Source organism: Eublepharis macularius, chromosome 10 (genome assembly GCF_028583425.1).
Source record: "Eublepharis macularius isolate TG4126 chromosome 10, MPM_Emac_v1.0, whole genome shotgun sequence".
In the NCBI taxonomy this organism is placed as follows: Eukaryota; Metazoa; Chordata; class Lepidosauria; order Squamata; family Eublepharidae; genus Eublepharis; species Eublepharis macularius.
Genome location: NC_072799.1, coordinates 2,299,455 through 2,325,739, shown reverse-complemented (window position 1 = coordinate 2,325,739; position 26,285 = coordinate 2,299,455). Strand labels below are relative to the sequence as shown.

The 26,285-nt window shown below is 48.4% G+C and overlaps 1 protein-coding gene across 2 annotated transcripts in view; it reads right to left on the bottom strand.

Annotated features, from left to right (window-relative positions):
- PAIP2B (poly(A) binding protein interacting protein 2B) overlaps window positions 1–23,629 on the bottom strand; it is a 45,461-nt gene extending 21,832 nt beyond the window's left edge. Inside the window, exons 1-2 of one of the 2 annotated variants that reach the window (XM_054989940.1) lie at window positions 23,496–23,629; window positions 3,615–3,805 (exon numbers count right to left, since the gene is read on the bottom strand). In XM_054989940.1, the coding sequence (XP_054845915.1) occupies window positions 3,615–3,741 (127 nt within the window). In that variant the 5' untranslated portion in view covers window positions 3,742–3,805; window positions 23,496–23,629. The remainder of the gene's footprint in view (window positions 1–3,614; window positions 3,806–23,495) is intronic. The other variant, XM_054989941.1, reaches the window with a different exon arrangement.
- Between the last annotated feature and the right edge of the window lie 2,656 nt (window positions 23,630–26,285).

Sequence of the window (26,285 nt, the reverse complement as noted above, 5' to 3'; positions counted from 1 at the left end):
TAGGTGACCTATTCACAAATACACACCTGGAAGAGAGAGGGGGGCTGGACTTGCAGTCTAAAAGAGGAGGTCCAACTCCCCCCACAGCAGCCTTTGAATCTTGTGCACAGGGACCAGGTGTAAAAGACTCTTCCTGAAACATTAAAACTATATCAGAGACTACAGAGCTGTGACTAGTTTCACCCAAAAAATTTATCTCCAAAGCCACTGTTATTTCAGCCAAATTACGCAATGCATACTCTCCTTTGACACACACACCCCTTACACACACACACCATCTCACAAGACATCTGTACAAGTTCTAGTAATTGTTCTACACTGGGCTCTATTGCACATTAGAGAACAGCCTGGTTGGATCAGGTTGTTACAGATACTTGATTTTTATCATGAATACTTGTTATACACGCGTATGTTAGTAAACTTTGTATAGCCTTGAATGCAGTTTATTAGCAAGTTGGAGGGAAATATTGGTGTCTTTTTCTCTTTGACAACCAAGTACAAGTAGTTGAAAAAGACTACATAAATGATTTTTAATTGCCAGAAAAAATCTGTTAATCTAGCACCAAAGCTCTTTAAGAAACTTATCTATGCAAGTGTGCAACGATAACATAAATTAGCTTTAGTAAAACATCACATGATTAAAAATTGGAATACTTGACTAAATTCAAGGCCAAGCACATTTTACATTATTGTCATACATAACACATCTTAGAGATGTCTCTATAGATAGCAAATGTCATTAAGTATAAATGGATGTCACCAAGATTTTTTTAAAATGAGGGTTTTGATGAAGGAAATCTCATGCAGATTTTCAGTGAGAAATGTATGTGTCTATGGAAATTCCAATGCATTTCATATTAGATTAAATATGATTTGATTTTTAAATTATTTATATTTAGTTAGGTTCAAGAAATGTTAAGAGATTTAATTTTTTGCATGCATATGTTTATCACTAGTTGAATCGGTGCTTATATTTTAATATCCTGCTTAACTAAAAAGATTAGAGTTTAAAGAATAAAGATTTAAACTCTAATTTAAACTCTTCCCTGTGATGGGAAACAGGAGAAAGATACTGAGAAGCAGGTTCTCAAAAGAGATTCTTTTTACTAAGCCTTATTTGAAGCTCTTTGATGCTATCCAGTTTTACAAAATAAATTTTGCATACTGGACAATTCAGAAGCTATAATTGGATACAGATAAATTAGCTGGTTACAAGATCGAAGCACGCCCATCTCTTCCAACACTCTGTACCCCACAGCAGCCATTCAACCACTTAGAGGAAGCCCACAAGTACGGCATGAAGGCAACAGCTTCACCACACAGCCCGTAAAGGTATGGCTGCCATCTATATGAATAAGAGGCAAGCAGGAGACAAAGGAGGAGGGCCACAGTTGCCTGCTGCGCAAGGAGCTTCTCTCTCACAAGCAGCTTATTTCTCTTGCTGGGCTGAGTGAATGAGCAGGTTATGCAGCCAAACCACAAGATTTGAGGCAACCGCACTAGTAAGCTCCAAGTGCTGGCAAGGAAGTTGCCGCTCTTCTGCCAGAATAAACTCCCCCAAGGCAAAGAAGAGGCCACACCAACCTCCACGCTGACCTTACAGTGAAGTAGGCCTTGCTGGGGCAACTCACAATTAGAAGCATGAAAGCTTCTTTCTCTAGCAGTTTCAAACAAGCAAGCAAGCAAGTTTCTGGGGATGTTTAAGGCTGCATGCTAAATCCCCTCAAAAACCGTGCTCTCAATGGAAAACCATGCCAATGGTCGGCTGGACTGCATGTGTTTGTCCTCATGAACATACTGGGGCCACTTCTCACACACGTTTTCCTAGACAGATGTCACTCTTCTGCAGGAAGTCCTGCTAGCCCTTCGGGTATACTATCACCCAGACTGCTCTACCTTGCTGCGTGCTCCAAGAACCCACCACCAGCTGACCCACCACTCCAGGCAACTGTTCAGAGCAGTTGTTTTCAAACTCCAAGGCTTCCTGGAAGTTTCTTCAGAGTTTCTCAATGAGGTGATCTAAAAGGTTGTTTGTCTGCTGCAACTGGCCTTGCAACACACAGCTACTGGAAAGTGGGCGGAGGCTCCCTCTCTGTTCAGACAGGGCAATGCAGAGACCCATGTGAAAGACGTGCTCCCGAGAACACAGCCCCAAATCCTTGACAACATGCAGGGATCGCACAGTAAAGGCAAGGGGTGCTCAGGGGACAAGCCAAGAGGCTTCCTGAGAGGAGACAGGCTGAGATCCACTGCTTAGGTAGGCTAGTAAATTCCAGGAAGAGCAAAGGAGGTCAGGGGGTCTCCCCCGGCTTCAGCACGAGGAAGAACCCTGCTTCGAAGCGACTTCTGCTGAAAAATCAATGGTAGAGCACACAGATGGCTTTGCACACAGAAGCTCGGTTGTTAGAAGACTGATCTGCCTCCCAAATCCACTCTGAACATCGGAAATAATCTCTGGGACACATTAGTGGTACTCTGCACACATTTTGATGCAATAAACACCAGCTACTATGAACCGAGGGCGAGGCTTCACAGCAAACCTGGGCCCCAGTACCTGTCTCTTTAAGGGCCAGTGGGCTTCTGGCCAGGTACTTTGGGGCTAACCCTGAGGCACACAGTCAACACCGCCCCCCCCCCCAAATCCACCCAACCTCTCACTCTCCACAAGGCTCCCCTGCTGCCGGCTTTGCAGCCACTTCTTAACCAGCCAAAGGCTTTCCTCATCACGTGCCAGGTGCTTTGCACCAAAAACTGCAAGCTGGCAGCAGCACCTGCTGTATGGGCCATAAATCTGTCCCAAGGCGAGGAGAGTCCCCTGCTGAAAGGCAACTGAGAGGAGAAAAAGAACCAGGTCATCTGAAGAAGCCACAGGAAAAACACCACTGCCAATGAGATAAATAGCTAGCCTGACTCAGAGCAGGGGCTGGGTGGCTTCTAGCCCAGGGGAATGAACAGATGGAACCATGGCTGCTCTGGGGAGGGCCAAGCCACACCTCTCCTCCCCCCTCCAGTTTTGCGGTGCGGATTCAGCACATTTCAGGCACCTCTTGATCCCCACCACTTCCTGGCTTGGAACACTTGCTCTGGAGGTAAGTGAAATGCTTCCTCTAACCCAGTTCTTGATTACAGAAATAAGAAACCCAGCAGCCAGCTCAACAGGTACTATCCAGTACAGGCCTGGAGATTGATAGCTGAGTTGGATCAATCATGCACCATGCCAAGTTCATTTCAGGAGAAGCGACTGTGTCAGACCCATATCTTATGGGATGGAAGCAGGAAAGAGCAGGTCCATGCAGCCACAGGTTGGGAGCGTCACCTGGCCCACTCGTGTCTATGGGCACATAGAGGCTTCCTTGGTTGGTTTCTCTGCGGTTCCCAGTTCCGGCCAAAGGATTATGGTCTCCAGAGGAAACCCTCAGAGAAATATTTCTCTGTTCACCAGTTCAATACTTGCCTGCCAGTTAAAGAGTCCAAACATTAAGATTTTTTTAAAAAAAGAAAAAACTAAGCAGCGAGATACTGGGGGTGAGATCCAGGGAGGTTGCTTAGAGGGAGGATTAGGCAAAAGATGACTGATGTCACAGCTGGTCAAGTCAGTCCAAATCCCAGCTTACCGACTCTGGTCTCCAGCAGGATCACCGGTCCTGGACTCAAGCAGGGATCCAACCCACTCAGGTGACTGTGTTGAAAGCCAGCAGGGCTTGGAGCACTCTCTTTAGGAAAAGGCGGCGCTGGATCCATTAGCAAAATCTTAACAGATCTCCATACCAATAAGCCTGGTCTGCTGCAGTGAAGTCCGAAAGAACTGGGTAGAGGGAAAGTGTAAGGATATATCCAGATCACTCATTTTATATCCCACCTTCCCCCCCCCCCACGGGGGACCCACAGCCACGTACACTGTTCTCCTCTCCTCTGCTTTATCCTCACAGCCACCCTGTGAGAAGGGTTAGGCCCAGACTAGATGGCTGCGCCAAGGCAATACAGCAAATTGCCCTGGCAGAGTAAGGATTTGAACCCGGTTCTCCCAGACCGTAGTCCAACATTCTACCCCCTGCACCACGCTGGATCCAGTAGGGTGACCTCCCGCCTTTCATCCTTAAGATACTGTGTTGCTTTTTTCCTTTCATTTTCGCTTTGGAGGATTTTTTGAACTCTGAAAGGCAACAAACGAGCGCTCGCCTCCAGACTGGCCAAGGATCTGCTGCAGCCTAGCCCTGGGTGGCTTTCCAGCTGGGTAGACTTAGCACTCTTGGTTTTCAGGAACCATGAAAGTTGGGATTTTGGAACTGTGATGTCCAAAGATGATTTTTATGACTTTCAGAGCCTGCTCCTAGAACAAAGCCTGCTGTATCAAAGTTCTCTCCAAGATCCAGCCTACAGCTCCCTTGAAGATCAAGACTACCAGCCATCTAGGGCCACTGCTCAGCAAGCCCACTCTGGCAGACCTTCTGAGGTTGCTCTGAGGGGAACCAGGGGGGAGCTTAGTGGGTGCATCATAACCTCTTCTGAATGCTTCCAATCTCACTGCCAATAAGTAGAGGAGGATGGCCAGCCAAACCTCTGCCAAGGATGTGTGAAGTTTGAATCCATCCTCATGGACTGAATAAAGATCTCCCCAAGGACTCATGGCTCACATGAGACTTCCGTTTTCCACAGCTGCGCACAAAAGATCCTTAGCTTGAAGCACGTACTGTCCCCTCTGCCTTCCATTTCACAAGCTTGTTATCATGGGGAAAATGAAACCCTCCTTTGCCACTCAGACAGGCTTCGATCAAAGCCCTGATCAGGAGGAGGCCTCTCTGTAGATCCCAATGACAAGAGAGCAGATCCCCTTTGTCAGGGATGCCGGGACTCCATGATTTTACACAGTGGAACAGGCTTTCTCAGGAGGTGGCGGGCTCTCCTTCTTTGGAGGTTTTCAAGCAGAGGCTGGATGGCCGTCTGCTAGCAATGCTGATGCTGTGAACCTGGGCAGATCATGAGAGGGAGGGCAGGAAGGGCTGCATCAGTGCTCAGTTCTCGTGAGGGTCAGGGAGCAATTTCCCCCATGCCAGTTTTGCCAGGGATCCTGGAGGGTTCTTTGCCACCTTCAGGGCATGGAGCAGGGGTTGCTGGGGTTGCTGGGGGGGGGGGCGGAGAGAGGGAGATCTGGACTTCCTGCATTACGCAGGAGGTTGGACTAGACGACTCTGGAGGGCCCCTTCCAACTCTACGATTCTATATGCAGAATTCACACTTCTGAGAACCTCTTGTATTTTACAAACAAAACATTAGCCACTACAGCTGTAGAGACCGGGTTGAACATGCACAATCCTGGAAAACCAAGGAAGATTCCTAGAGGTTGGGAAACGGGATTGCTGTACCCCGTGACCAGCAAAAGCAAGCAATAGTAAATGGTTGCGATTGTCTTGATCTATAAAGGGCAGAACATCCAGCTCCTCTTAGTAACTAACCCGAGTCCCTGGAGCAAAATTTCAGCACAATTTTTTATTTACTTATTAGGGCATTTCTGTGCTAGTTTCCCCCTCCCCCATACGACCTACAGAAGTTTCCAGAACCACCAAAGTCAGTAAATAACAAGCTGGCCCTCATTCGGGGCTGGCTCCTGGGTTGGGCACGCAGACACATCTCAGAGGGGTCAGTTATAAAACCGGCCACCCAATACTTCCGAACCCTCCGCGTGCGCGTTCGTGTGCTCAGGACACTTCCAGGAGCACAAAGGCATGGACTTTGCCCACGGCTTGCAGAAGTGCCTTTAGGGGGGCCCAGGCAACCGCAGAAGATCAGCTGAGCCAGAGCTGGTGGAAGAGAAAAAGGCAGCTGCTCTTAGCACAAGCCGAGCCCCAACTAAAGAAAAAGCCAAGGCCAGCCTTTCCAGGCTGTTCAATTTACAGCATGAGGGCGAGAAATAAAGCCGCACCCAAGTTCCAAAGGCAGGTTGCCCAACCATCCGCTGCACACAGCCCACAAAGCCTGGACCGGTAGGCGGGGAAGATATTTTAAGGTCCCTTAACGTACACAAGGCTTTTGCACGCTATTTGCAGAGGGCCCTAAAGACCACTTTCTGCTCCTCCCCTTTGGCCCCCAGACATGTTCGCTAGCACAGCCTTGCCATCAGTCCAACTCGCAGGGGTGCCTGCTCAGGGAGAACTTTGACATGCTATCCTGACACAGCACCGTGTCTCCATTTGTTGACCAACCCATCGCGTTGGGCACTCTGCCCTGCCTCCTAGATGCAGAGAAAGGGGGGAAAGGAGATGTGGTTCTTCCCCTCCTTTGTTTTATCATGCCCTCCCTTTTAAGCAGATTAGGCTCAGGGCACAACTGGCCCGAACTTCCCCCATGAGTTTTGTAGCAGAGTGAGGATTCGAACTCAGATCCTCTCCTTCACCACAGCAGCTCTGACTGATTATTATTACTATTTCATATTTATATCCCGCCCTCCCCACAAGCGGGCTCAGGGCGGCTAACAACGTTTAAAACAATTTAAAACATCTTAAAACATTTTGTATTGTGCGGCGGCAGCGTCAGAAAGACTTGTAATATTTTGCATGCATACTGTGGTGGGCAGTTTTTCACGGGGTGGTGGTGGTGAAATTTCCTTCCCCCCCCCCACCCCCCGGTGGAGGCCCAACCTTAGCCATGAGCCTGGCGGAACAACTCTGTCTTGCAGGCCCAGCAGAAAGACAATGAATCCCGCCCGGGCCCTGGTCTCAGTAGACGGAGCGTTCCACCAGGTAGGAGCCAGGACCCAGTAAGCCCTGGATCTCGTCGTGACCAGGCGAGCCCCTCCTTGGGACCGCGAATAGCTGCTTCTCTCTCGATCGGAGAATCCTCCAGGGAATATATGGGGAGAGACAGTCCCACAGATACGCTGGCCCCAGTCCGCATAGGGCTTTATAGGTCAATACCAGAACTTTGAATCTGATCCGGTACTCCACTGGCAACCAATGCAGCTCGCGCAGTGTCGGTGTTATATGCGCTCTACTTGGCGTTCTCGTAATAACACGCGCCACTGCATTTTGTACCAGCTGTAATCTCCGGGTCAGGCTCAAGGGCAGTCCCGCGTAGAGAAAAGTACTGAACTCACCATGGGCAACCAGGTGAGTTCTGACAAGCTGTCTTTAGCCTTGTGCCCCCTCCTGCCAAACACAATGAGAGAAAGGTTTGTTGCTCTGAATTATAGGAGCCGCCACATGCCTCGTGACATTTCCATGCACTCTGGAATGCCCACGTCAACAGAATGAGATGCGGTGGGCAGGAGCAAGCCCTGTAGGGGAATGAAATGGAGCTGCCCTTTGGAAGGGCCAGGATGGTGCCTTCTGTAAGTGGTCAGCCAGTCAACAAACCCAGCAGTTCTCCAAACTATTTATAGGAGCTGCAGCTGGAACCCAGTCACAGGTGGCCTCCTCCTTTGCCTCACCCTCTACATTCCCTGCCTGGAAACCTCTCTGCCAGAACCACAGCCTGGATCAACATCCATCCGGAAATGGACATCTGAAACCCCCCCCCCCCACCTGCGGCTGAATGACCCCCTGCCCAGCCTTCCAAATAATCCCAATGAGGCTACTAGTTTACAAATATATTTATCAGAAACAACATCCACAGGTGGCCTGGGGTGGCACCACCACCAAATAAGTTTGTTATGTTTAGCCTGGAGAGGAGACGACTGAGAGGTGATATAACCATCTTCAAGTACTTGAAGGCCTGTCATATAGAGGATGGTGTGGTGTTGCTTTCCGTTGCCCCAGAAGGTTGGACCAGAACCAACAAGTTGAAATTAAAGCGGAAGAGGTTTTAGCGAAACATTAGGAAGAACTTCCTGGAGAGTTACAGTGGTCTCTCAGTGGGACAGGCTTCCTCGGGAGGTGGTGGGCTCTCCTTCTTTGGAGATTTTTAAGCAGAGGCTAGACAGTCATCTGACAGCAATGCTGATTCTGTGAACCTGGGCAGATCATGAGAAAGAGGGCAGGAAGGGCTACATCGGTGCTTAGTTCTCGTGGCCCTGTCTTACACGCTAAGGGTAATGTCAATTGCCGCTTTGGGGTCAGGAAGCAATTTTCCCCAGGCCAGTCTGGCCAGGGATCCTGGAGGTGTTTTTCCATCTTCTGGGCATGAAGCAGGGGTCACTGGGTATGTGTGTGTGTGTGGGGGGGGAGGTAGTTGTGAATTTCCTGCATTGTGCAAGGGGTTGGACTACATGACCCTGAAGGTACCTTCCAACCCTAGGATTCTATAACTTCTACAAAACTTGTTCATCTGGAGTAGATTCTTATTTGCCACAAGTGACCAGGCAGGGGGGATGTTTACAAGCCAGCTTTCATCAATTTTTTTTTTTTTATGACTGGAGCAACGCGAGTCCAGCTGAAGGCAGGTTACGGGAGGCCCAGACAGAGAACTTCACAGCCCGACATTCTCGAGTTTCCACAGTAAGAACACGGCAGTTTCTTGCAGAAATGCAACAGGCAGCCAAGGCCAGCTTCATGCCGCAATCCACAGCCGCCAGCAGAAAGACTGCCAGCTGTATTTCCAAGGGCAGGGAAGGGGCTCAGCCTTCACTGTGCTTTGCTTACTCCCCCAAGACTAGTTAAACCAATTTATGCAAAGCAAGCACAAGCAAGTATTGTTATTCAATAGCTAGCTCCATTTGATGTGTAATTTGGGCACAAGGGTCCCTAGCTTTAAAGGTAGGCACTCACCAGTAGCCAACAACAAAATTGTATGTTGGCACAACTTTAAGCTAGACTGTTCATGCCACATACCAGGAATGCGCCAGTTCTTGAGTCAGCCCATAAGGTTGGCAAATCAATACTTGTGGCAACTGTCCTTAGCACATAAAGGTTGAAAGGGTACTTAATTTATGCACATTGACTCCAATGCTAAGTTAGGAGCATCAGCTTCTGTAGTATTCAGAGTCGCCAGACAAAGCAGTAGACCAAATGCAAGAGCACAGGCTTGCAAGGGCGGATCCTTCTCCGATACATTCGCTATTGAGCAGGCTACAGACCGTAAGCCCCTTGCTTCTGTGGTGACCTCCAAAAGGGGGAGTCTAGCCAACCAGCCATGGGCAACAATACCTGGCTGGGATGAGATAAGGAACAAGGCCTGGACAGCAGAGTGGCTCAGAGCAAAATGCCACATCATCTAGAGGCAATTTTACATGCCTCAAGCAAGCAGCAAAGTTTTTATTTCTAGGCTTAGAAGATATGGTTGGATGCCCTGGGAACAGAAAAGTTATTTACAAAGAGCTTATAATGCATTCTGCAAGGTTGTCTGATTCTCAAACGAGATTCCACACTAAGATCTAGAAACTTGATTTAAAATGTATGTGACAAGAAATCCATGAGGAACAGTGAAGGACAGGTCAGTGATGGCATTAAACTTGAACCCTGGTGAGCAAGGCTCCAACCACTGCTCACTGGAGGAAGCATCCATGTCTAAGTGGCAGGCCAGATGTTCTGCACAGAGAAGGCCCCAGTGCAGTCCTAGAATCTAGATAGCAGGTGCCAGAAAAGGTTCTTCTCTGCAAACCTGGAGAGCTGATCTGCTCAAGAGGCAATACTGTTTATTCTGAAACCATAGTCTAACCTGGGAGACGAAGGTAGCTTCACACATTCAATGCTGTGCTAGCTGTAGCAAGTCAACTTCTCCTGTACGTAAAATAGGATTATTCATTACAATTCAGAACAAGCCAAGATTTTAAGCTTTTAATATTCAAATTAGTTGTGGCTAGCCAAAACACACTTGGCCAGCAGATGTCATGCAACCAACTTACCCACTCTACCTAGCCATCCTAGGCCTCCGCAACATACCATACCTAACACAACTTCCAAATTTTATCACCTTCTTCCAGTCTGTAAGAAGCAGTTCAACCCAACATGGCACCCGTTCTCAAGCAGGCTGTGCCAACATCCCAAAAAGCTGCTTGCCCGTCAGCTGAGCTAAGGCTCACAGCCTCACCAGATGGCCAAATCAATCATGCTTTAGAGATATTTAGACTGTCACACAATTAGATCCTATTTCAATCTCAGATGCAGATATTAATCCGCTCACTGAGAGAAGTTTAATCAGCTTGAGTACCAACTAGAGTCAAAAACCCCAAGAGAAGTAGAACAAAGCAAGGAGCAGATGCCCACAGAAAGAGAGCTCTCATACATGATTAAGAGTCCAGTAGCACCTTTAAGACTAACCAACTTTATTGTAGCATAAGCTTTCAAGAACCACAGCTGTCTTCATCAGATGCATCTGACGAAGAGAACTGTGGTTCTCGAAAGCTTATACCACAATAAAGTTGGTTAGTCTTAAAGGTGCTACTGGACTCTTTATTATTTTGCAGCTACAGACTAACACAGCTAACTCCTCTAGATCTACATACATGGTTAGACACGCACACATGGTTCAAAACCAATTTACTTACTATTCCAAGAACTGGTTTCAAATGCATATCCAATTATGTTTATTATTGATTCTACTCAACAAAAATCTGTAAGCCCCAAAGTTAAACAAGCTTGCGCTCGACAAACTTGTAAGAAGGCTGCAGTCATCAACTTCAGAGCTTCAACCCACATTTTCTAGATGAGATTACAGCTGTTTAAAATGCCTACTTTCCAACACAACAAAGGTTGTATTCTTGGGCACACTTACTTTTGAGTAAAATTAACAGATGGATTCACCCCCTAAATAAATATGAACCAGAGCGCACAGCTAATTCTGTTATCTAAGCAGATGGACTTGCAGTGGCTTCGGTATTTTGGTGAAGGGACAAAGAATGGATGACATGGATTGAATACAGCTTCCTAGACAACATGCTGTAACGAGACACCACCTGGACAATAAAATTAAGCTGATGGCCTGCTTGCATCTCACAGAGAATGTATGCAATATCAGGTCTTCTGGCCTGAAAAATCTGCTTTCTACCCTTCTATTTTTTTTTACAATGTTGTAATATCCAGCCCAATTATGAGTTCTGATGGTCTTAGGTAGTTGCATAAAGTTTTGTGTCAATTTGGTTGGTCCTGGTAAAAAGTATTACTTGGATTATATTCTTGGGAGGGGGGGGGGGGGTTGGGGGGTTGGTTCTAAATGAGAGAGAGGAGCAGCAGTGGTTCAAACACAACTTAGATCGAACCATGGAAGTATTTTGAACCACAAGATTTACTTCTGCCACTCACAATGCAGATACTGCCAACTCAAAACCGTTTGGAACTTCTTGAATTGAGCAATGTTTTGATAGCGTCAACGCACGCACACCCTTCCCTAGTCAACATGCACATGCTCCCCCCGAAGAATAATGCCTCGTACGGAAAGGATCAGTCGGGCACCAGCATCAGCACGCTTGTTCAGGAAAGGCAGCACAACGGCAGAAAGCAAAATGGAAATAACTACGGAGGAAACACAGAACCAACGGGAATGGCAGACACTTTAGAGGATGATACCATCACACACTCTCCACCCCCAAGCCTCTATTAGCACCTCCGCCAAGCTCTTTTCTAAAGAAAGCGCCCCAAAATGTGCTAACCTTTTTTCAATGATAAGGAGCTCCCTAGATGACCTGGGTTGCCCCTTTTCTGTGCTTTCAGCTGCTTTTTGATTCTATCTTTTAAAAGTTTTGAGTATCCAAAACTTCAAGCAAGGGCCTGTATTCAACCATCTGTGCACAGGAAGTGGCATTTTTTTCACATTCTTCTCCTTTCCTGTTGCCCCTTCCAGCATAAGGAAATCTCATCCCTGGTGTCATGGCATGCACATGAAGGAACAGCAACACGGGTCAGAGACCAGAGAGGAGAGCACAGGGGATGAACCTGTTCCTTCTTCTTCCACAAGTGCAGCTCTGCTGAGAGAAGAAACAATCTCATTTCCATGCCCATCTACACACTGGCACCCTGACACACACAGCTTCTCCTGTATGCAAGTCCTACAAGCCCAGAAATGATCTGGGGTGGGGTGGGCGGCTGGAAGGGGACAGAGGAATGCCCGAAGACTCTGTGTGTTCCATGCAAGCCACAGATCCAGAGGAGTTAGCCGTGTTCGTCTGTAGAAGCAAACTAGTAAAAAGTCCAGTAGCACCTTTAAGACTAACCAATTTTATTGCAACATAAGCTTTCGAGAGCCACAGCTCTCTTCATCAGATGCAAGCAAGCCAGTATTCCCAACATGGCTGCACCCAATGTTCTCATTAACAATAATAAGAGCAATGGAGACCATCCGTGGTGAAGCAGTTCTTCTGTAACCCCCCTGACACGTTTGTGAATTGGCAAGAACACAGGAGAGACATTCAAGCAGAGCTCTGCTTCAAATGTGTTTCTGCTCAGCAGCAACAAGAATATTCAGGTCTGACCACCACGGCAGGAAGTTGCGAACAATTCAGGATATTGCTGTGAGGATGACGAGGAGCTGAAAATATGAGGAAAGGCTGGAGGAGGGCGATCTGGTTAGGCAAGGGAAATGCTTTTTGGAGCAGGGGAGAGAGGAGGGGAAATGTACACTCTGGTCAACAGGGTTGCAAGAGGGGAACAGTCGTCCTCTCAGACAAGCTGCAGCAAGCTTCTGTATTAAGATGGTACCCGTGGGATGACTATTGGGAAAGGCCCCCAATTCAGTGGTGGGGAAAGTGCAGAAAGGAGCACGTTCCGTCCCCAGCACATTGAGACAGAAAAGGTACTTGGGCAGGGCTGGGAAACTCTTCCCTCCGAGTTCCTTACAACCACCCGGTGAAGTAGATTAATAGCTCCAAGCTGCAAACAGAGAGCTGAGAGTCAGCGGCTTGCCTCAAGCCACAACGAAATCAGTGGAAGGAAGATTAGCCCCAGGCTTGCCACAGCACCCCCTCCCCTCACCTATGAGACGGGCAGAGCAATAATGCAAATCTCTCTTACTGGGCAAATGCAGGGATTACTCAGAAAATGTACACAAAGTGCTTTGGCAGTCCTACATTAATATGATTCTTACCCCCCCCCCCCCATCCTCGCCTCCAAGAACACTGAAGGGCTGGCCAGCAACCTTCAGCCAGCCCCACAACCCATGGATACTAAGAAATGGGGCCCAAATCCACAATGAAGGGCATCTGTACCCCTCCCTTCTCATGGACAATTAAGCTCATTTGAATATAGGACATTGCCTTATACCGACACAAGCCTCTGGTCCCAACAGCCCTGCCAATTCCAAAGGGTAGCAGTTCCCCAAGATCTCAGGCACAGAGAGATCTTGCTAGCTACATCCTCTTTAAAAAGATGAATGTGAGCAACTAAGATTCAATACTCAGAAGGTCTCTGCTTGCTTCAGAGCGGCTTGGAGACCAAGCAACCCAGCAGCATAGCCGAGGAGCCTGCTGTTGAAAGAGGCTGCACAGGGATATAATTTGCAACTCTCAATTTGGCATGCAGCCAAGCTGGAACCACACTAGGGAGGCTTCAGCGGGCCGCATCCCCAGACATTCCCACCCCCCCACCCCGATGGCAAATCTGTCCTGCTAAATGCACAGCATCAGCTCACCCTCCAGAATTCCAACGCATGGGCCCCTGACGCTGGATTCAAACCCTCTCATACGCAGTGTTCCAGATGCCTCCTGGCCTTTGGTTGCGGCAGGCGGCCCAATTCCATGTTGCTGCTACTAACCAAGCTCAGAGTTCTTTTTATTTGTAAACAGATGTGACAACTGCGCATTGCTGCTATGCCCATTTTACCAACAGGGGCCAAGACGGAGCAGGTGAGCTCATGACATAATTGGAATCCAAACCCAGACCTCCCAGAACCTCTGCCTATGCAAACAACATCCTCCAATTCAAAGGGTTGCTCCCCAAGAAGGTACTGTTTAATGATCAGCACTCCAAGCCTTGCATCAGCCAATGAATGCACAGTTGAAGAGCAGGAGTCAATGACCGTTCCTCTCTACGCCGCAAAGCAGCAGCACACCCATGCCGTCAGTGTGACGTTATCACACGGATGCTGAGCCCACGCATACCTGTACATGCATGTGATGAAGACACTGAAGCAACCTTCACTGGATAAATCTGTTCGACTTCCCAGCCCACAGGAAAGGTAACACGTTCTCCTGTGCTAGACTCCAAATCTTCTAAAGCTTCCCTGACAAATTGCCTTGGGAAATTTTGTATTTGTTCTCAGCTTACAGGCAAGTGGTGATGTACAAGTAAACATTTAAGTACCTTTTGAGAAATTTTACTCTGTTCACAGCTGCGGAGTCAAATCAGACTGAATGGTTCCCAGAGGATAGCAAGTACGGTGCTAACTAGGCCGTCTGGGGTCTCAGTTTCAAATAATAGGACCAAATTTACTTAAAAGGAAGGTGTGCCTGAGTATAAGAAGACCCTCCCCTTAAAATGTTATATAAAGTTTTTTATTACTATACATACTTGTATGCAAATGTAAAACAGTCCCCTCTTTTTTCATGATGGCACACTTTGGAAAAGAAAAACCTAGCATTTCTTTTGGGTAGACAGACTCGCATCTGTAACCCAGGCTGCATTTTGAATATATTTTGCAAGCCATTATTACTTAGCAACATTCCTATCATTACTTAATTTACTCAGCTATTTAACGGCCTACCCAGTACAATGAGGAAGGTGTGTGGAGGAAGGGCTTGAATTCTGTAAAAAGTGGTGGGCCCAGTGCAATAGCCAGGCCGCCTACTGGCAGGGACGAAGGGAAGGCACAGCTTTCACTCCAGTAGTGTTCCCCATGCAGTTCAGTCTCCCCACGCAAACGGATGAGAGCCACTCACATGCAGGACAGAACGGAAAAGGGGACAACTGGGAACACCGTGAAAGGGGGGAGGCTACTTGGCATTTCTCAGCAACCTCTTCCTTAAGAAGTAGGACATGAGAAGAATGACCCCTGGGAGGCAAGCCTGCTCCAACCTGCAAAAGCCCAGCACGTGAGTGTTTTGGGGCACACCAGAGTGTGATAGGAGGTTGTTTCAGGTAGGTAACCATGTGGGTCTGCAGTAGAACAGCAGGATCTGAGTCCAGTGGCACCGTAGACACGAACAAGATTTTCAGGGTATGAGCTTTCAAGAGTCAAAGCTCCCTTTGTCAGATACCTTCTTCATATCTACTGAGACTGAAGGTTGGCTCTGTGGTGGCTCCATCACCTCTGACACCCCTCAGAGGATGAAGCTTTTCACCCACACCAACACTTGGGGAAGCGGATTAGATTCTCTGCCTGGTGAATGAGGTGGAGCAGCCGCAAACGGAGGCTGCGTACGTCCAAGCCCCAAACTCTGTACTGCACTAGACTGTGTGGGGTCTGTCACTTTGTTCCTCTGTACAGCAGGGGTTCCTGATCAGAATGAGACTGCAAGTCCTTCTGGAACTGGGGGTGGGCAGTGGTGCTGTCATGGACCGTGAAGGATCACATGATGCTGGGATGTTATCAGCCAAGCACTCGCCTTGGGTGCTCCCTGCATTCGAAGGTGGGTCTTCCTGGGCCCTTCTGAAGCACACTCTGCTCCAATCAGGTGGAGAAAAATCAGGACCGGCTCTTTGGTTTTAGGAAAAAGCAGGTGGACACTGGAAAACCAAGCGGCAGGCATCATTTTGGAGGTCACCGCTCTAAGGCTTTACAAAAACCAAGAGTGCTCTAGAATCAAAGTGCACAATGTACAAACACAAACCCTCACGAGACAGTGGCTGTGATGTGTGACAGCAACGTACAACCAGTCACTGAAACACTCACTGAAGTACTCATACAATCCAAAGTATTTTCATAAGAGAGAAGGGGAAGCTAAGAGTCTTCACTTATCAACGCCCACAAACAGGTTATATTTGAGGCCTGGTTCTACACAGCAAGCACCATGACACTCTATGCCCTTCTGCAAACCGCAGGATCTCAAGATAAGGCAACAGCCAGCTAGCGCCAGGGCAAAACTCAGGGCACAGCACAGCCCACAATTAAAGCTCCCTTTGACTCAGGCCATTGTCACACTCTGTGCTTATGGGAAGGCCACACAATACTGCTGGAGGAACAGCTTTTGCCCTCCTTCTCCTTGGTCGCCCCAAGCTTTAGAAAACACAGCCAGGGGGCTGGAATGCACTAGCTGTTCTCTTCATTTCCCTCAGTCTGGGAGAGAGTTGACAGAGTTCAGCCAAGGGAGACGCAGCTGCTAGCTGGGATGTTCCTGTAACAATATCCAGCCATGTTGCTGCATGTTTTGCTGTGAAATCTGACAAGGCGGTGGGTAACAAATCCCTGGAACGTCAAAGCAAGGGAACAGGGCTCCGCCATGAGAAGCCTGGGCAGCGGGACGGAGGTGAACTGTCTGACTGGCCAACTCCACAGGCTCACTGGCTTCCCTCTCACCTCCTACCATACAACCTAACACTTTGCACACACACAGAACAAGATATACAGCAGTCTCATGCACATGAGCACAGAGGGCAACAAAAAATGGCTGATTAACACAGAAGCAAAAACCAGACCTGCACGCTTCAGCCTTCTCTTAGCGTGCCCAAATTCCAGAGGTTGGTTACACTAGTAACCATGTGCAAGACCAAGATGGAGAGGTCCGGGGGGGGGGGGGGCACAGAGTTGGAAACTGCAGACAGACAGCCTCACATTCTACATCTGCAACTCAACTTCTCATCCACACTACCTTTAAGACCCAAGACGGGCCATTATTTTTATAAACATCAACATATATTACTGCACATATTATGCATTGTCGGTTTGTTGTATGTACTACTCTGCTCTCACTGCAGTGTTACTTTCTTCTTTCATTGTTCAGCTTATTTACTAATAGCCAACTGCCCCACTGCAGATACTTACATTTGTGGATCAGGGCCAGTACACTAGAAACCAGATGCTTCTGCAACCTTGGGGGACCCCCTGAGTTGTGGAAGAATCTTAAATCCCCCCCCCAAACCAGTTACCTGACTATTGCACGTGCATGCTTCTCCATCGCAGCCGGGTCAAAGTGGTGTGCTGCTGCCAGAGAAGTGGGGCCCATCCCTCCCACCTGCCCTTACCTCTTCCTAGCCTGTGCAAGGAGGTAACGAGCCACCCCAGGCCTGGGAGAGGAGGCAGCGAGCGGCCCGACACCACCTGACAGCGCTCTGTGCTGATCCTGCAGAAAGGCAGGCAAAGCAGGGCCAGCTGATGCGGGTAGGAGGAAAGTCTGGTGCAGCTCCCTACAATCCCTCCCCATAATTTTTGCAGGGGCCCCTTATATCACGTCTAATACTTATGCTTCGTTTCAGATGGCTGTAATCACAGTCCTATTACATTGCTTATTAAGATGTCTCATCCTTCTGACTGCATTGACTTAAAGTGTGTAATCCTCCATGAGTCTCAGTGAGAAAGGTGGACTAAAAATAATAAATACAATTCCTAATGAAGCACCGTAATCCAAAAGGCATGCCCTTGCTTCGATCTAAACTGGGGTGGGGGAGAGTGAAGGGCAAAGGGGGTGCAAGTAACGAAACAGACGGATGCTTTAGGCTCCTTTTCTGTTGACAGAGTTGACAGAGGCTCAGGCAGACACTTCACCAAACAGCTGGTGTATGATCTGGCCTGGAAAACACAATCCTCATCAAGAGCAGCAGATAAAGTATGAAGCTAAATGACAGTTAACCGGCAAGATTCAAGTCCAGTAGAACCTTAAAGATCAACATGTACTCCAGGGTATAATAAGCTTTCAAGAATCAAGGCTGAAGGGGACGTGGAAATCATGTGGGCCTTTTAGATGCTACTGGACCCAAACCTTGCTCTTCTGCTGCAGACCGACACAGCTACCCACCGGGTTAACTGGCAGGTGTTTCATGCTAGCCTCTTGCGCTGCTTGCTAAAAAAAAAAGCTTGCACGGTGAGGAAAAACAGGAGCTCCAGAGATGTGGGGCAGCCCCTAAGAATTCTGCCATTCGTCCCTGGAGCTGAGCCTTGGTGCGTCTGCATGACCAGCCAGAGGGCAGCCTTGTCTCACTTATTAAGGACATGCATGTCCCTCCCTTCCTCTGTGAGCTGGAGATAGGGGGGGTCTCACGCTTCTGCAGCGACCTTAAGAGAGAAAGAGTCTGTAGACAGAGTTCACCTTCCCGACAGAACTGACCACATTTTAAGCTTGCAGAATCAAGCAAGATTTTATTTCAAATATGTTACAACACACTATGTTTTTTATCAATCTATTCGTGGTTTTTAACTGTATAAATTGATGTGTTTAAATATGTTGTAATCCGCTCTGAGCCCTTCATGGGGAGGGCGGAAGAGAAATCCAAAGAAAATAAATAAATAAATAAATAAATTGACCCCCCCCATCATTTGAAACCTACAAAAAGGATGACTGCTGAAGAGGTCTTAGAGAGCCCTAAGCCACAGTGCTGGCATAAACATAAAGCCAAGAGAGGCTTCACAAAAGCTCTAGAGCGCTGCTTGGCAGAGCCTTCTCGATGGACATTTGATGGGCACTGCCAAGCACTAAACAGTCAAGGAAAGGACACAGCCAGCAGTGGCATCGCCAGCATCTTCTGGGATGGAAAAGAACAGGAGGAGGGGGTGCTATGGTAAAACGTACTGCTCCAACTGCTTGAAGCAGTACAAAAATCCCCTAGGCCCCCCCAAAGCCCTGGGACAGGCCCACATCCATGAAGTGAGTCAAGTGCACAGCCTACTCTGATGCAGTCCTTGTCAGCTGTGTAGAACAGTGGCGCTGAAGAGAGAAAACACAGACATCCCCAAAGCACAGGCAACACATCTTAAAGCTCTGCAGGACTCCTCAAAGCAGCCCACACACACACACACACACATGCAAATCACCAGAGGCAGATGGTTCAGGTGACAGCCCCAGCTCTGGGAACGCAGACGAAGGGAGAGCAGCTGCAGAAGCCCACCACAGACTTGCTGGTCCCTCTTGTAGACAGCGTTTTCCAGTTGTACCCCCCCACTTCCCTGCCACGGGCAACTCCAGCTCTCCACCTTCAACTCGTTTCCCGCCACTTGCTTCTCCGAACACACCACTCCAAGGTCACCTGCTACACTTGTTTTCAAATGTTAGCAATCTATACCCTATTGTATTGTTTATTGAATGTCCAAGCTGTTGATTGATTTGATTTTTATTAAACGCCACCCACTCTCCCCGGGAACAGGCTCAGAGCAAGTAACATCAGTTAATACAAAGAGGAATAAAACAACAACTTAGAATAAAATCCACCAGCACTATAAACACATTAAAACAATTTCTCAATTCTCTATTTCACGACCCCTACATTTAGATCCCATAAAAGGGGGAGTGGCAAGCTGTAGAACACAGGCAACACGATGGGGGGGGGGAGATCACAGCCCGCCGACCCCCCCACCCCCGGCTGGCTGGATAATCCGCCCACCTCAACCCCCATAAGCCTGGCAGAACATCTCTGTCTTCCAGGCCCAGCAGAACGACAAGTCCTGCTGATTGTATTGAATTACACTGTGTAACCTGCCTTGAGTCTCAATGAGAACGGCAGACTATGAATAACATTAATAAAGTAAATAAATAAAAATATTTATTTTTAAATATTTATCCTCAACACTGTGCCTTTTGCCACGCTGGCTCAAACAGTCACTTCTACTTCCATCTCCTCCTCTAAATCTCTTCTCAAGATCCACTTCTTCAACAGAACCCGGCTAGAACCACAGGGACCTCCAGAGTTCTCCTCAATCTCTTTTACTCTGCTCACTGCCTCCCTCCCTGTCTACAGTACACTTAAAGGTCCTGGGTCAAAGAGTATACGGCACTGCCAAGGTCTGTAGAGCACCTACCGTACTACTAAACAAGTGAATTTTTATCTTCCAGCCTCAGGCAGCAGAACCCTACACAACTGAACTGCACCTAAATTCAGTGGGACTGACACCCAAGCAAGCATGCACGCCAGAATTACAATCCTAGGCATGATCTGACGTACACATTCTTGGAACCACATTTCAATTAAAGTTAATGGCATTTACATCCAAGAAGCACTAGTCCTCCTAGGTATAGTCACCACATCAGTATCATATCCCACATTTCTATCATTTTTCAGAAAATGCAAAACAAAAATGTTCAGGAGAGCATTTTTACAAATGTATTAGAAAAGTAGTATAATAGAACAGCATAGGAGGTCACTTCCACAAGGGACAATAGTGTAGGCTATTGCATCTATTGCCTCTTTTTTACCGTGACGTCTTCTACTTCTGTAATCCCCTTTCTGCATTGTGTTGTGGCATGCCTTCGACAGTTTTTTGTTTGCACTGTTCTCCAATTCTGTAATCTGAAGTCTACTGTGTTGATCTTTTGGTTTGTGTATTTTGTAATCTACTTTGATTCTCGGGGGGGGGGGGGGCTGATTCAGTCATTAAAACTGTGCCCAAAGTCTTGCTCCATGCTATACAGAGTTTGTGTATGTTATAATTATAAGAGAGCCAGTGTGGTATAGTGGTTAGTGCTGAACCAGGATCTGGGGGACCCAGGTTCGAATCCCTGGTCTGTCATGGAAGATTGCTGGGTGACCTTGGGCATCGTGCAGCCTAGCCTACTACACAGGGTTCTTGTGTGGATAAAACGGAGGAGGGAGGAACAAAGTGAGCTGCTTTAGGTCCCCACTGAATAGAAAGGAAAAGTAAAAATAAATACATCAATAGCTGTTACTTTAAAACCTACCACATTATAGGGGTGCAAAAAAGAGGGGAGGAATCCTTAAGGACTGCATAGTGATCAGATGGAGGGAGTTTCTGTCCTCAACTCAGAACCTTTAAAAAAGCCCCACAATTTACCATTCAGAATTCAAGTTTAATCTCTCTACCATCAGTCCCAGATCCAAGGAAAATATCACATTTAGAAAAAATACAAAGTCCCCTGCCAAAAGCTGCATTGCGCAATCCAAATGGCGAAAGCAAAAGACGTATATGAACATTAGGACTGCATGCATTATTTCTTCCAGCCACAGCCTAAAAAATGCCTGAAGCTTTTAAATCCCAGAATTCGGAACACTTTTTCCACACCTTCATTCCAGACCAGCTCAGAAACTGCCAGAGTTCCCACACTGTTCTGGCTTGCCCCAGCAAACTTGCCCAACACACCAGCTTTGCTCAGGGGCTCTTTCAGCACACGCCAAACAGGGTACAAGTTTTTCTGGCTGGGCAAGCGTCAAGAGGCACAAGCTCTTACAGCATCAATTCCTAACTAGATAGGGGGATCCCCTCCCAGAAGCTCCAGCACCCAAACAGGCGCCAGGTGCCAAAGAACAGATGTTAAGCCACTCCCCCTACCGAGAGTCACAACGCCTCTGCCTGCCAGCTGGATTGGGGCCTCCCAGAAAAAAACCAGTATGTTAAGCACATGCCTGTCTGAAGAGCTGCAGTAGCAAGGTTGATTGAGACACGCAAGCTTGGCTACAATTCTCTTGTGAGACACACAAACCACGCAGAATAGATCTAGGTCAAGCTTTTAAAGGAATCCCTCTGGACAATTTTAACTCTCTCATCAATTCTATTTGCCTTGGGAAGAGGCAGAAGAACTGGTCAGCTCCTTGTGAGGCAAAACGAAAGACCTCACAGAATTCCTGCCCTGAAAGAACAGCAAATCCAAACAGAGAGAATGAGGCCAGCAACTCCAGAGTCAAGAAAGAACCATCTATGAAACAGTCCTTCCACCCTCCAACAACCCTCTAGCCATGCCTTCCAGGCCACAGCATGCCAGGAGAAGGCAGCAGAAGAGAAGAGCAAAGCACTTCAGGCGACTGGTGTATGCAAGCCAGGCCACATGCTTCAAATAGAGAAGGCCAAGAACCACACAGCAGGGTCAACAACTATGGAACTTTGGCACAGTCCCAAATGCAGAAACCTGGAATGTGCATACACACACCCCAAGAGGTTCAACAAAACCCATCCACTAAGTCTCCTCAAAAAGAACTATCAGGGTGACACAGAGAGCAAATCCAAAGTATCCTGCTGAGTTCCAAAACACCGTAGTTCTGAGTCGGTGGACGCAGAGAGCAAGGCCTTTCTGTCAAGTTGACTTATGCAGGATCATGCCAGTACACCCCACCCACCCCCAGCACACTGCTCCACACCTGACTGAATGTCGCTCCAAAGCCAATCCCAGCAGGGGTCGCCCCACTAAAGGCTCCCTAGAAAAGCAACAGCCAAGCAAGGGATTCCAGGGGTTTTCACCCTGTAAGAGCCGTCATCCCCCTCCTTGCTGCTGCTGCCCCCCAGCCAAGAAAAACTCTCCAGGCCCTACCCCCACAAGGCCATTGAAGGGGCTCAGCGGACAAGCGTCATTACTGCCCAGGCTTCTGCAGGAAGCTCAAAGGTTTCCATTGGCTATGTTTACAGGCTGGAGCATGGAACTCAAGGGCAGAGCCACACCAGAGTCAAGCAGGGTGGTGTATTGATTAGAGTACCACACTATAGACTGCTCTGTACTGTCTGTTACTGTAAGTACAATCCAACTGGGTAGTTCCTATGTTGTTTAATGTCAGTCTTAGAATTGCTTATGCTCTATTTCAACATTTCCTCAACTCTATATTGAATTCTTACTAGTTTCAATCTTTGCAAGTTGCGTGGATCTACCCCATTACATGCCCTGACGTGGATAGCCCAGGTGAGCCTGATCTCATCAGATCTCAGAAGCTAAGTGGGGTTGGCCTTGGTTAGTAATTGGACGAGAGACCTCCAAGGAAGACCAGGGCTGCAGAGGCAGGCAATGGCACACCACCTCTGTTAGTCTCTTGCCACGAAAACCCCACCAGGGGTCGCCATGAGTCAGCTATAACTTGAGGGCACTCTCCACCACCTGTGACTGTACTAACACAGTTGTGTCACCCCTCCTGAGTCCTAGTGAGAAAGGTGGACTATAAATAACATAAATACGTTTCAAGTTTGACTAAACCGTGCTGGAAGAAAAATGACAAGTGATGTGAATGCCAATTCGCCATTCACCAGTGGAGCGACTGCAGGACGGGAGCGATATTCATGCCTGTTTCAGCATTTCTCCACCTCCGTATTGGATTTCTGCTCGCTTTTAATATCGCGAATGGGCATGCAAACACCCTATGACACGTGTATCGCAAAGCCTTTGAAACTGACTGTACCACCCCATGCTGCCTAATCCGCCTTGAGTCTGGGTGAGAAAGGCGGGCTATTAAAAACCCAAATAATTTGTTTTAAACAATAAACTAAAGCCCTGGGAGACGCGGGTTCGAATCCCCGCGCGGCAACGGAAGCTGGCCGGGTGACCTTGGGCCCCTGTCCGCCTGGCCGACCTCACAGGGTGGTTGTGAGGAGGAGAAGGATGGAGGCCGCCTGGGTCCACATTGGGGAGGAAGGCGGAGCACGCAGAAAACGAACAATGACACCTCGCCGCCGGGAGGGCCCCGCCGCCCTCGGCGCCGCCGGAGCGCCCCCGCCCGCCCGCCCGCCCACCGGAGCCCCCGCAGCGCCGCCACCCCCTCGACGCCTGACAGGAAAGACCGAGGCCTCCCCTCAGGCCAGGCCGGCTGCGTCGCCCCCGCAGGCCTCGGGCGCGGCGTTACCTTCCGGGGGCCGCACAGGGCCGCTCGCGCCGCGATGGCCGCCGCCTCCGTCCCTTCTCGGCCGCCTCAGCCCAGACCCGCCGGAGGCTCCCTCACGCACTCGCGCCCGCGCCCTCACGCCGCTCCAGGCCGCCGGCGCGCCATTGGCCGCGCCGCCCGTCACTCCGCCCGCGCCCCGCCCCGCTGCGCGCGCTGGCCCCTGCGCCGGCTCGCCCCTCCGCCCGCCATTGGCTGTGGCGCCTCGCCCCCCGTCATTGGCCAGCGCCTCTCTCCGTCCCTGACGCCGCATCTGTTTGCTCCTGGGAGGCAAAGGGAGCTTCTATTGGTCGAGGCTTTACGTCCTCCCCTCCCCTCCCAACGCGCTTGCCTGATGCGTCCCTCACGTGGGACGCGACGTGCCTAGCTGGGAATAGGCATCCTGACCTTTGATTGGGTAAAGCAGGCTGTCGCTCAAACTGGAGTGTTAACCAATCAGAGGAAAACGTGTGATGACGCCCAAGCGGCGAAGGTCTCCCTTTTGTCTTTTGCAGGAGCTCCCTAGCAAGCAGGGTTGCCAGCCTCCAGGCGCTGGCTGGAGATCTCCCGAAATCACAACTGCTCTTCCGGCAGAGGATATTTGTTTATGTATTTATTTATTATAGCACAGAGTCCAGTAGCACCTTTACAACTAACCAACTTTATTGCAGCATATGCATATTGTAGCTACAGGACTTTTTGCTATTTTGCTACTGCAGAGTATTTATTTATTTTTATTTTTATTTATATCATATTTGTATTCCGCCCTTCCTGCAGCAGGGTCAGGGCAGATAACAACCTTAAAATCATTTTAAAATGTTCCATATTAAAACATTAAAACATCATATAAAAATAGCAGCACTCTTTGCCTGGTGGCAGCAATACAACTATTAATGAACAATACAGCAGTCCAACTAGATACAGCAGCACAGTAACAGCAGCTGAAAAACAAAAAGTGATGGGCAGCTTTCACAGGGAGGGGGGTAGATGTTGCATTCTCCAGCCAGCGGAGGCCCAACCTCAGCCGTGAGCCTGGCGGAACACCTCTGTCTTACATGCCCAGCGGAAAGATAGTAAATCCTGCCAGGCCCTGGTCTCAGTAGACAGAGCGTTCCACCAAGTAGGAGCCAGGACTGAGAAAGCCCTGGCTCGAGGCGAGGTGAGGCGGGCCTCCTTGGGGCCAGGGACAGATAATTGTTTTTCTCCTGACTAACACAGCTAACACCTCTGGATTTATTTATTATGGTTCAAAACCGGCATATACCAATCAAGCAAATAATATCAAAGAAAACCAGTGACGTTTACTGGCATGAGTATAAAACAGTATAGGTTAAAAACAAGACTCAGGAATAGAAAATAAAACATGGACCATAGTGAACTCCCATTTAATATTTCTGATAGCTTCTGTAAGCCATCCTTGCAAATTCTATAAACTACAGCAAAAAATCTGGCAGAAGCCAATGTAAGCTGAGGAATTGTGTCAGATAAATATTTATTTATTTATGGTCTGCCTTTCTCCCTGAGGACTGAAGGCAAATTACACCCTGTGAGTCAGTGCAGTCAGTTTCAAGGATATTGCAATAAACAATCTACCAGTATGTAAATGCAAAGATTTAAATGAGCAGAAATAAAATACGCAGAGTTGAAGAAATCCTGAACAGAGCAGGGGCAGTTCTGAGACTGAAATATACGGGCGGATTTGGAGGGTGGGTTCTATGGAACCATACACCCACTGAAGCCTGTCTCCTCCTCAAACTCCACCTTCCCTGCTGTCCACCCTCAAATCTCTAGGAATTCCCCAAGCTGCAGCTGGCAACCCTACAAAGCGCAGCTGCTTGGAGGGAAGCCCAGCTGCAAGTGGAGTCGCCCAGACGGAAGCCCCCAATTGCAATGGGTTAAGGAGTGCATGCCTTGTGTGAACTGCAGTGGAGAAGCAAGTACTGCGTTCACGCATCCTGCCCTGCAGTCTTAGGGCTGCCAACCTTCAGGTGATGCCTGGATGTACCCCAGAATTACAACAGATCTCCAGGCCGCAGAGATCAGTTCCCCTAGAGGGGACTTTTGCTTTGGAGGGTGGAGTCTATGCCATTGTACCCTGCTGAGGCCCCTCCCCAAGCCCCACCCTCTCCAGGCTCCACCTCCAAATTCTTCAGAAATTTCCTAACCTGGAGTTGGGGCAGTTAGTCTTACTCCCCCCACCCCCAAACTAAAAAGCCCACGCTTTTTTGTCTTTCCTTATAAGTAAGGTGCTTCAAAGCCTGAAATCCTTCTGCATCTTTCCTTTTCAATTGCTGTGATATCCTTTTTGGAAACCAGAACAGGAGTCAGCATTGTATTTCTAAGGCTTTTTTCTGCTCCCTCTCCTGCAGTGTAACCCTGTTAGCCTTGCACCAAAAACAGGAATCTTGTTCTATCTTTACAAGCACCACGTTTTAATTCTAATAGAATCTTCCATTGACTAGCAAGATCCGGTTCCAACAGCACCTTAAAGACCAACTAGATTTCCAAAGTATGAGCGCTGACTAGATCCAGGTTGTGAGATGGAAGTAGTGGGTTTGCACTAGGCAGCTCCTCTCTCTTATCATTATTGTGTGTGTGAGTAGATGGAAAAGAATCGGGTCAAAGAACTATGAAATGCAAGCAGAGCAAAAGCTCTGGATATCTGGACAGCCCCACAGTATGTAAACCTATTCAGGGGTGACTCAGGGTAATGCTTCCTCAATTCTGAGAAGGAAGGTCTGCTTTACGGACCAAATCAAAGACAATTCTACGTTC